General features: G+C 36.0%; 2 protein-coding genes across 2 annotated transcripts in view; one reads left to right on the forward strand and one right to left on the reverse strand.

Annotated features, from left to right (window-relative positions):
• The first annotated feature begins 1629 nt into the window (after positions 1-1629).
• Positions 1630-11039, forward strand: part of LOC118751870 (pollen-specific leucine-rich repeat extensin-like protein 1) — a 32647-nt gene continuing 23237 nt past the window's right edge. The window contains exon 1 of the mRNA XM_036486695.1: positions 1630-2124. Within this exon, the coding sequence (XP_036342588.1) occupies positions 2116-2124 (9 nt within the window). The 5' untranslated portion in view covers positions 1630-2115. The remainder of the gene's footprint in view (positions 2125-11039) is intronic.
• LOC118751868 (odorant receptor 67d-like) lies at positions 9570-11001 on the reverse strand. Its single transcript, XM_036486694.1, has 4 exons — positions 10241-11001; positions 9942-10131; positions 9732-9887; positions 9570-9623 (listed from the first exon to the last, which is right to left on the reverse strand). The coding sequence occupies exons 1-4, from the start codon at positions 10999-11001 to the stop codon at positions 9570-9572; spliced, it is 1161 nt and encodes a 386-aa protein (XP_036342587.1).

The following is an 11039-nucleotide window of genomic DNA, read 5'->3' on the forward strand; positions in this document are numbered from 1 at the left end:
GGATATTTTGCATCAGTTATCATCGCAGATATTGTCTTAAAAAATGTCACAAAATTTTCTCAATAAACATTTTTCAACCGCTGCACAGTGGGAGAAATGGCCAATCTGGCGGCGCCTTGTTAATAACTTCGAAAAAATAAAAAATATTAGGTGTAATACTTTTTTTTGTATTTGTATGTTTTGAGGGATCAATTATATTAGAAAATACATTATTTTGGACAGCCAGAAACTATTCTGTTGGTACTGGTTTACTGTGTCAAACTAAAAAAGGGAGCGTTTTGACTCTCACATTGTACCTAAAAAACGCAAAGTATCAAACAATTGCAAAAACCTTGCAACACTTTATCAGAAAGGGCATTTTGTACCACGACTAAGCACTAAAAGGCCACAAACATATTTTTAACACCGCGAAAATAATTAAGCATATGCTAAATTTAAACGCTCATAGCTGGGCAAATATTTGAAGTAAAATAATGCAAAAAGAAACTTCAAATCCGTTGGTTTGTTAGTTGTTAAAAAGCAAAGAAATTTGGCGGAATTCGAAAATTTAAACTTTCACTAAAACGCCGCCAATTTGACAATATCTCCCACTGTGCCTTGTCTTCATCTGAATCCCGCTCAATCAATCTCCTAATAGTTCAATCGAACAGTGACTACCTGAAGTATGTTTCATTGATTTTCTTCGATATTCGAAATGTTTTTCGCGGTACATTTTTTCGTTATCAGCTATACATACATACAAGGCCGTATTTAAGAGGGGGCAGGGGGTTGTAGGGGTTCTGAAATACTTTTAAAGAGCGAAGTACGCCGGGTATTTTATAGTTTTTGTTTTTTATAAAAATATAGCTAATTCTACAACAAAACCTATGTATATCAATACTTCAAACTTTTACAGAAAATTAAATGAAGTTTCATCAAAATTTCAACTTTATTTCGTATGGGCCGAAAACAGACATATAGCCGATTTGGCAATCTATTTGCACGACTAAAGGTCTATGGTGACGGAAATCCATCGATATACCGCTTTTTGGTTTTAATCGATAATGTGTTTTCATTTATTTTGCGGCACTTGTCATTTCTTAATAATGAATGGAGTAAAAAAAAAAACTCTTCTCACAAAATAGAAAGAAATGGAAAACGAATCTACCAATCTATAAAAATTAAAATTCAGAAAACTATTCTACCAGATTTGCTCCAGAAAAACGGCAACACTGTCGTCCATACATATGTATGCACGTTTCATTGGTTACAGTTCTTTCGCACTTAGAGAGCGTTGCAAAAGCACACGCTCACCAAATGTTCGCGAGTTCACCACACTTGGCAATCAGAAACTCCTGTTGAACACAATGAATGCGGGAGCGCTATCTGATCGCACAATTGCAAGCTTTTGTAAAACTGTAAAATTTGCCACCTTTGTGGTTGCGGTTGATTGGCGCTCTTCGATTGCTGTTTGCATTGAAGTTGTTGCCAACAGCAACTTGTTGGTTGCGCTTGCGCACAATGCCTACTTTGCTTACGCTCGCTCACTAATCTCTTTTATTAGGCTTTGTTGCTGCATATTCGTACCCCAATTGGCATGCAACATACTCGTAGCATTAAGAAGCTTTTATTTGTGCTAAGCTGAGCTGTTGTTGAACTTGTTTACTCTGCAACAGGCGACCTTACCTCTTACGCCACCAACGCCACTTTTGTCTGCGCAAATACCTAGTTAGTGGTTTGTGATCTTTGGGATTGTGGTGGCTGGTATAAAAAGGCCAAAACCACTTTGCGGCGGCTCAGTTCAAATACGCGCTTAACACAAATAAAGGCAATACCAAACGGGGCATTGTCAATACCGATCGAGTAGGCTATTAAAAGAAATTGTAATAGTTTATTTTTATGCGCAGCACAAGAACGGCTTAGCGGTTTAGTAGGAGACGCAACGTGCAAAAGACGTGGTGGGTGGCTTTCAAGATTTGTTGAAGCATCAGCATCAGCTAAAAGCGTTTACGCAGCGATTTGGAAGATAAAATATTATTTAATTTAAAAAAACTGAGCGAAAAAATTTTTGCAAAAATCACCGACAAATAAGTGCTGATATATTTCTAACGACTCAACACAAACAATTGTGCAGCGATGAATGTGGTAGGTAACAAAAGAAATATGTAATAAACGTGTAGCAAGACTATGCATATGCAGCAAGATAAATGAAGATAATAAAGTCATAGAAAACGGCGTCAGTGCTGCAGTTTGTCTTAGCGAGAGCTCGACTGTTGATTATTGCAATGCATATAATTTAATTCAAACAGATATATATCTCAAGCCATAGATTTTGGTAAGGCCAAAGGTGAATTCGCATGCAATTTTCAGACAGCTGTGTGTGCAGATTATTATACAGTAAAGTGAAGTGTTTGTATTGTTGAACTATAAAACTTTGAACTTTGTACTGAATTGAAACTTTTTTGCTGTCTTAAGCAACATTGTTCAGCAGTCGGCTGGAGAATTGATAAAACGGAGTTTTTCTGAAAGTTTTTATATTTTATATAGGAAGACAATTTCTCAGTTTTCACAGAACAGCTCCTAACACAATTAAAGTTGATTAAAATGCACATATTTATACCACCAAAAGGTGTTTCTGGAAGCCATTGGGTACGAGGGATTCGAAACTGCAACTCGATTTTACCAAAAACCGCCGCTGGGTGCGCTTTTCACCAAAGCGCAAAGAGGCACAACGAAACATTGTTGAGAAACATTGTTTGCAATTTTCCTTCATTTTTCTACCCTACTTTTGCATCATCGCATTCCACAGCGGCCGTTTTTGGGTAAAAATAAATAGCAAGTTCGAATTCCACGCTCCTCAAGGGCCCAAAAATGGCCTTTTGTATATAAATTCTTATAATTGTTGTAAATCTCGTGCTGCGTCCACCAACTTTAACCTGAAAAAAAACTTAATATCACAAACCTGGGAAATCTGAGAAATTGCTTTTTTTTATATACAATCCAGACTTTCAGAAAAACTTGGCGTAATCAATTTTCTAGAAAACAAATGAAGATGTTGTACATTGAAATGATACGCTAACTCATAGGAAATGTGCAAACCGTTTTTGTTGCTGTTTTTAAGCAAGAGTATATGTAAGTGCTCCAATCATTAATGATTGCTTAAAACAAGGAAGGAGTTGCGGTACAATAGAATCGATTACGTTCAATAAGGTTTGCCCTAAAGGGGGAGAGCTTCGCTTCCTCTGAATGGCCATGGCTTTGAAACGAAAGGCTACACAGATAACATGGTGACCTGCGTAACTGTTCTGCATGACGAAACCATCTCCAATTACATGTTCTAGTTGTTGTTGTAACGCCTACTCAGCCCCGCCCAGATAGGCTTTTCCCTCAATCCTCGTCGACAAGCTCAACTAATGGGAGACGCAGAAGTACCCCTATGGGGAAAATCTTTAGTTCTGAACTGGTGCCCTTCTAATACATTTAGACCCAGTACTGGTTGGCGATAAATCTCTTTTGCATGCAAGCAACTGGCGAATTTAACATGGCGATGTCCTAGGAAATGTCAATTGCCCCCGCTGCATCCCTTTTACGATAGTTCCGAACGAGTCCTAAATTCTATAGTTCCGAACCAGTTCTAAAATTGACAGACGAAAGAAAAAGTATCACGATTTTTCAATCTTTTTGGTTCTTCCGTGTGTGCGATTTTAAGTTATTTTGGAAGAAATGTGTTTTCAATTCGAAATTAAATTTGTTTGAATGATTTAAAAAAAAAGACCTTTAAATACCTTTAGCTGCAGCTGAGTTTGCAGAGGTGATCGCTGTTATTTCTAGAATCCAGACGGTCCCAAAATGTTGAAATGTTAACACAAATTTTAGTTTTGTATTACCAAGCTATGAAAAGGCATCTGCGAAGCACAGAGTACAAGCTTATTTGAACGAAAAAGCCGCCGAACACATATCTATGTAAAGTAAACAAGCCCCCCGCTGCATCCCTCGAACTAGTTCAAAATCCGCCAGATGAGATCTAGTTCGTTCTGCATCCCTTTCTCTATAGTTTTGAACCAGTTCTAAATTCGTCACTTTAGATATAGATTTCTAGTGAAAAAAACTGAAAAAATTAGTTTTTTAAAAGTACCACCTTTCGATTTCGAAGATTTTGGGCTGGTGGGGATCTAATTCCTATCGGACTAATTCCTTTTTGGCGATAAAGGCGTAGTACGGAACTAGAAATTTGATTCACTAGTCCGCGGTTTCCCTGCTGGGACGCTACTCCAACTGGGTTGGTCCATAAGGATAGGAGCGTTAGTAGAGTGGGGTTTAGGGGGCATGTGAAGAGCTGCTGCGAGTCATGCGGTAACACTCCCCATCTCGGGCACTCGTTTAGCACAGTTTGTCTAGTCCACGTCAGGTGGCTGTGTTCCCACGACGCCATTCACAGGTCGGGAGGCGATGTAAATCACGGCCGAATCACTGTGAATGCCGTTTATGGGCTGTCCGTATGCTGTCGGGTACAGAGGTTGTTTTATGCGATGCCTTCTGATATGCCTAGGCGAGGACTATTCGGCAAGCTGGTGTCTGTTCGGGTGCCATGTCCGTAGCACGCTATTAGAAATTGCTTACGGAGTGCTGTGTTTTGGCAAGTCTGGTTTTTACAATATTTTATATCCCCAAAATTCGTATGCTCAATTCCACTTGGCATTAAATGGCAAAAATTGTAAAGACAAAGTTGGGCATTAAAAAATATTCGTGTCATTACGTTAAAAAAAAAAGTTTTTAATTTAAAAAATATGTTTTAACATTGTTTTTGTGGTCGCTATTTACAGATTGATAGATTTTGGCGCAATTTGGTTTCAGAAAGGTCCAGAGTTGTGTCAAAAAAAAATGCACAGATGTTAATTTTTTTACGACTCTTGGCTTTTTTGTTCAAGCATAGGAGTAGTTTTTGAATTAAGAGATGCAGACAAAAATGTAGAGTAAATATATAAACTTAACAAAAAATTAATCACACATTTTGAATCTTCCAATATTGTTTTTAATTTTGTACTTATCAACCACTGCATCTGCCATATTGGATCCGCCATTTTAAATTTTTGACAACTGTCTCCAGTTTTGTAATCAGCGACTTAAAGAGCCATTGGATATCAAATTTTATAAAAATCGGAAAATTTTGTTAAAAATCCATCCGGTTTATTGGATCCTTGATTTTGAATTTTTTCAGTTTTACAATCAGAAACTACAAAAACTCTTGCAACGATGTTGAATAAAGTTTAAAAAATTACAGGGCAATATTCTATTCACGGATGCAAATATGAGTACTTTTTTCTCTACTTTCTGAAAATACTCGATTTTTCTGGATGCAAAATTTTTTTATATTTTTTTTTGGACGGTGGTCTGTTGCCTGAGTGCTTGGAAAAATTTGTTTCCGGTGTTTCCGGCCACCCACAATTCCATTTAGGGTCTTCAATGAAGTTGATTGGTATAAAGCAACACTTCAGAGCAATAATGAAGTTTAAGCGTCAGATAATGAAATATATTCGGCTTCGTCCACAATTATTGTGGAAAAACAGCAAATATTACATACATCTGTAATATGAAAATTTTATCAATGATTTGCTTATTAATACAAACTTTTTTTTCATATACGAGCTATGTATATACATGTATAAATATGTATGTATGTAGCTAAGTAAATATAAAGTACCTGTATTCAGAAGGAAACGTGCATCACGTTGCATCAATGTGCTTGCAATGCTCTCATGTGATAATCTACACAAGTTACGACATGTATGTATGTACATTTGTATGTGTGTGTACATCCATAAATATAAAGAAACGTGTAAACACTAGTTACTTTTATTACAACACATTTCAGCACTAAAGTAATTTTTTTTTTGTTACTACCATAAAGTTATTGCTTATTGTCTCCCATCAGCACTGAGCCCAAGCTATAATTTTCTATGCAAATTTGCAAAGTGCCAAGCTAATTCAATATGCGCTCACAGAGTTGTAAATATGTTGTGTATACATATGTACTTGTACATACATATCTACCTGTAAATGATAAACATATGTATGTACATACATATATGTATACTACATAATTAGATACTGTGCTTAACTTGGCTTACTGCCTACATACTTACATGCACATACATACATACCGTATGTATAGTACTCGACTCGTATGCACAGGAGTACCACTAAATACGAGTAATATCGCTGACCACGTACATACTCTGGACCAAAATGCATTCCAGCTTTCCTATGTACCTAGGTACCTATGTACGTTCGTAAATAGTTTAAATGCACTAACCTGTCATGGTATTTGCATATATTGCATGCTGCCAGCAGATTTTGTCTCAGCTGAGATTGAGACTAAATACATACATACATACATACCACTAAGTTGATTGCTACAGTTTTTCACCTAATTTGTAAAACCGGAATACTTGCTTTGTAACGACATTCACACATATTTAATACATTGTTAAATTCAGAAGCGAAATGGTTGCAGTTCTGCAGATTGCATGCAATTTATGTACATTAGGGAGAGTCATTAAAAATTTTCGATTTCTTTCGTGGCATTACAAAATTTGCTATAGTCGATTTTAAATGTTTATATATTGAACAATTTATGAAAATGCCAATTTATAAAGCTCTTTAAACCCACTTTATTTTTGTTTTAAGGCCACAAGACTTCCATCAAAATATTTCGAAAAACTATTAATATTTACGTGAGCTGAAACGATTTGAAAATAATTCCAATCATCTTATTATTTTTGATTCCCTTGATAAAATTTTTTAAGCATTTTTATGCAGAAATTTAAGCTCAAACTCTTCTATTAGCTGAGGGGATTTTTTAGAAAAAGTAGTCTTAGAAACTATATAAAAATCCGCTTTTCGGAGGCATTTTCAAAGAGGTCCAGCTCACGTTAATCTTAATATTTTTCTGAAATATTTTGGCGGAAGTTTTAAAAGGCTATACGTTTTTTATTTTCGATGTAAAAAAAGTATAGTTTTCTTCTTTTTTTTTGCATGGAGTGTGTTGCACCCTAGTGTGCATATGTACTTATTTATTGCTATCTACTTGGTCGTCTACTGCATTGGTATGTATGTATATGTAAACGGCTCATTGGCTCTGTTGCTTGCCAAATGTGTAGCAGACAGAAGTGGAATTGATCACAGCAGGTTTGCCGTTGAACTGAGTGAATGTGAAACTAATAAACTTTTGCAGCAATTTAGTGAGACTTACTGCATTTATAAAAGCACTCACTTCAAAATGCCAATAGTTTCTTCTCAAGTTACAAGTTAATGAATAATATGCTGTAATTGCGTTGGTAGCATCTATGTACCTACATATGAACATACATATAGTACTTATCATAACTATATGACACCCGCATATTGACAAGTTCTGACTAGGGGACTAGGCGATTTGAGTCCAATATTTTTTTTGCAATACCGTCGTCCTCTTTGTGTAAAGTGAGGCCTATTACTTCCATTTCCGCCTTCGAATCCAGATGTCAAGGGTATCTTAGCTTTTTTAAGCAAAAAATTCAGAGTGTCATTCTAAAACATCTATGTACAGAAACTTACAGGCATTTGGTTATTGCAGTAGTGACTTTCCAGATAAAAACCGGCATCATTAAGACAATGCACCAAAACACATATGTCGTCAGCATAGTCAATATGGTGCAGTGAACTGGACCGGTATCAACGAAGTCCGCCGTCGGGAAGTGGCCTCATGGCAGCATCCAACACCTCCCCAGTCTCTTAAGGTAAGCGAAGAGGTGAGAGTACGCAACCTTGTCGAAATTGAATGCCAGCCTTGCCGTCCCACACTAGTAATGGAGTCCGCCCATATAGGGATCTTCCGCCAAAAGACCTTAGACTCGAGTACCCCAGCACGCCTCGAGTGACCCTGCATGTGGGGTTCAAGAAAAAATCAGCGTCGTTGGGCCCACAGTCATAATACTTGCGTCACGTATCGCGCACCTCTTTTATCAGTAAGTTCGTCTGGTTTCTACACACTGCTTCCCCACACTCGACGGACACAACGTCGTTCACGAGAGAAAAATGTATTGTATAGCATCTGCGGAATACAATTTTTTTTCTGTATTGGATCTTATTCTTAGTATACTTCATAGTATACAAGTAGTTTGGACCTCCGAACGAGTAAAAACTAAAGACTTAAGAAACGAACTTAATTATTTTTTTTTATTTTTATTTACAATAAAAAAATCTGAATTATATTTTTTTAGGATAAAATTTTAGGCTGATATGTATGCATGTTGAGCAGTGTTGCCACAAAGATTTTTAATTTTTTACCAAAGCTCTAAAATAAAAGTAAGTGCGCCTGGGCCACACTGGAGAAGTGAAACTTACGTTACACATCTATTTTGTCTCATAACCAATATATGTACATACATACGTACATATGTGCGATAATCCCATTAAAGTTTTGTGTAAATACTTATGTACATAAGTTAGACTGACATAAATTATTCCTGGTCAAATGAATGACCTTGACCTTGATTTTCCAGTTGCTGGTTTCTAATTTAACTACGTACATATGTATGTAAGTTACAGCAGCTTTCGTGTTTCATGCAAATGTTTCAATTTTGAATGACCTTTCGAATTTGATTAGTAAATCGGGTAATATGTCCTTTCGAGTTGTATTTCTGTGTTTGTGTTCTAAGTCTATAATCGCGTTGTTAAGACCGGGCCACCAAACATAATTTAGGAACTGCATAACAAAAAGTAATTCAGAATCAAATGTGCAGCTTGGCAGCAATAGGCGGCATCCTTATCAGACTATGATGAACAAGTTATGATCCCATTTATCTAAAAAATGTAAGTTGAAACCTCAGTAACCTCAAGTCTAGCTGTAAAGCTTCTCATAAAATCCATTTGCAGTTCGGCGGCGGCATAAAATTGTAGTTCCCTCCATTTGTACTATAACATTAGGACGGATAACACAAATTGGAGGAAAAGCTCGGCCAAATGCTTATCAAAACTATAATCGCTAATATATTATTATTCTTACTCAAATTATTTTCGTTCGGTTTTTATTAACGAGGTGTCAAAATAAAGTGAAATGCTAATCTGTAATATGGTTTTACTTTTTTGAAAAGAGTTGACTCCTTTTAAAAATTGATATTGTAATTATTGCAATGTGGGCATCAATAGAAATGGTTTTGGAAGGGCTTTATTTCGTAACTAGATGTAGGAGGTTACCAAGAGGCTCAAAAAAAAAATTAAATTTGAATTGAGCAAATTAGGTATTTGAAATAAACATCACAATATAGAGGCCAGACGAAAGAAGATGAGAGGGATAGGAACGTTGTTTTTTTTTCAAAATATTATGAAAGGGGGTTGTTAACTGATTAAAATTTGAATTTAGTAAATGTATACGGAAGTTATCTGAAATCTTAAGACATGAGCGTCAAACGTAAGAGTTCTAAGAAAACTTTAGTCTGAATATATGCCTGATTAGGGTTGCCACGTTCAAAACAGTTTATTTCGATATTATCGTTTTATTATTATAGATTTTGCCTTCACTTCACAATACTTTGTAATGTAGGTAATTCTTATTTACTGAACTGCATTACCATCATAGCCAAACTGTAGATAGAGCGTGTGATCTAAAAATAAGCAATAAAATTAAAACACACACATACACGCATGCTTGTGAATAATATTTAACAAAATTAAATTATGTTTAAGAGAAGTTTTGTTGGTTTTAGGATCACCTTCAGTGCAGTGTTCACCGATAGTGGCTCAACTCCAGCGATAGTTATAATGCGTGGAACTTGAGATTTCGTGAGCATTAGCAGTACGGTCTTCTGATCGGCTACCTCCAAATCATACCATTGAATGTCGTAAATTCCGTCACAAAATTGATCATTCTTTACAACAATTTTATTTGTTTGTGCCAAATAAAATAATATTTGTATACTTACGCATATTTCAACGCGCGTACCCAATATGGAATACATATATAACCAAACGAAGCAGAGAAATATGTAAGGATAAGCACCAGGCCAATCCTTCAACATGATGATTAGCAAGGTGCTCAAGATGCCCAGAGTTGTGCAGATCATGTGGGATGTGATGGTCCAAAAGAAAATAAAATTGCAATTATCGGTGAACCTAAACATTTACCAAATTTTTTTTTAATCAATAATTCAATTCTATATACATACATATGTATGTACATGTTTAAATATATGTATGTATGTGTATGTATCTCAAGACTTACTCCAAGTAATACTGATGCCATTCTGCAATATCATTCAGCGTAGGTGTTATTCGTTTATCCTTTGAGTTGTGTTGCAGCAATTCATGCAGATCACTCACTTTCAATTCGAAGATGTCATAATAGAACATCGAGTGTGTTAGAAAGAGAAAAACATACAAGTCAAACGCATACAATCCAAATGCCGCAATGAATACACATAAAATATTGTAGACGATCGTAATAAAATAGCCCTGGTTAGTGGTCGCATCTATATATGGCATTTGACACAAAATAATTAGGTGTTTTTCGCCTTTTAATATGTACACAATAAGTGGTGCGATTAAAGCTAGGCAAGCAGATGCAAAGTATATCAAAGCACCAACGATTAATATCTTTCTCATGCTGCCATTCCACTCTTGTAATTTTTTCTTATATTTTCTTCCAATTTTTTCGTACTTCTCGTATATTTCACCGATTTCCAAAGCCAACTGTCGATACAATTTCGAATATCTTGTTACTGAATATAGCTTTATTGCCCCTTGTGTTGCACAGCTGATTGGTGCGAATACATCCAAAAGCACTGTCCAATCTGTAGCAATATCTTTGTACACCATATTCATAGAGCACAAAAAGTTCCAAGCAATTGCTATTGCCACAAAAGCTGTTACCGCATTAAATTTATAATTCGGGTTGACAACATCTACTCCAATCAAGCGAGAACAAAAGCGAACGATGGTAAGCACTTTATTATAGTTTTCCAAAGGGCGCGCTTGAGCTTGCATTTTGGAAACTAATTTCACCAAGCTGCACTAGGAAATGA

Source organism: Rhagoletis pomonella, unplaced genomic scaffold (assembly GCF_013731165.1).
Source record: "Rhagoletis pomonella isolate Grant_MI unplaced genomic scaffold, Rhpom_1.0 Rhpom_scaffold_01049, whole genome shotgun sequence".
In the NCBI taxonomy this organism is placed as follows: domain Eukaryota; kingdom Metazoa; phylum Arthropoda; class Insecta; order Diptera; family Tephritidae; genus Rhagoletis; species Rhagoletis pomonella.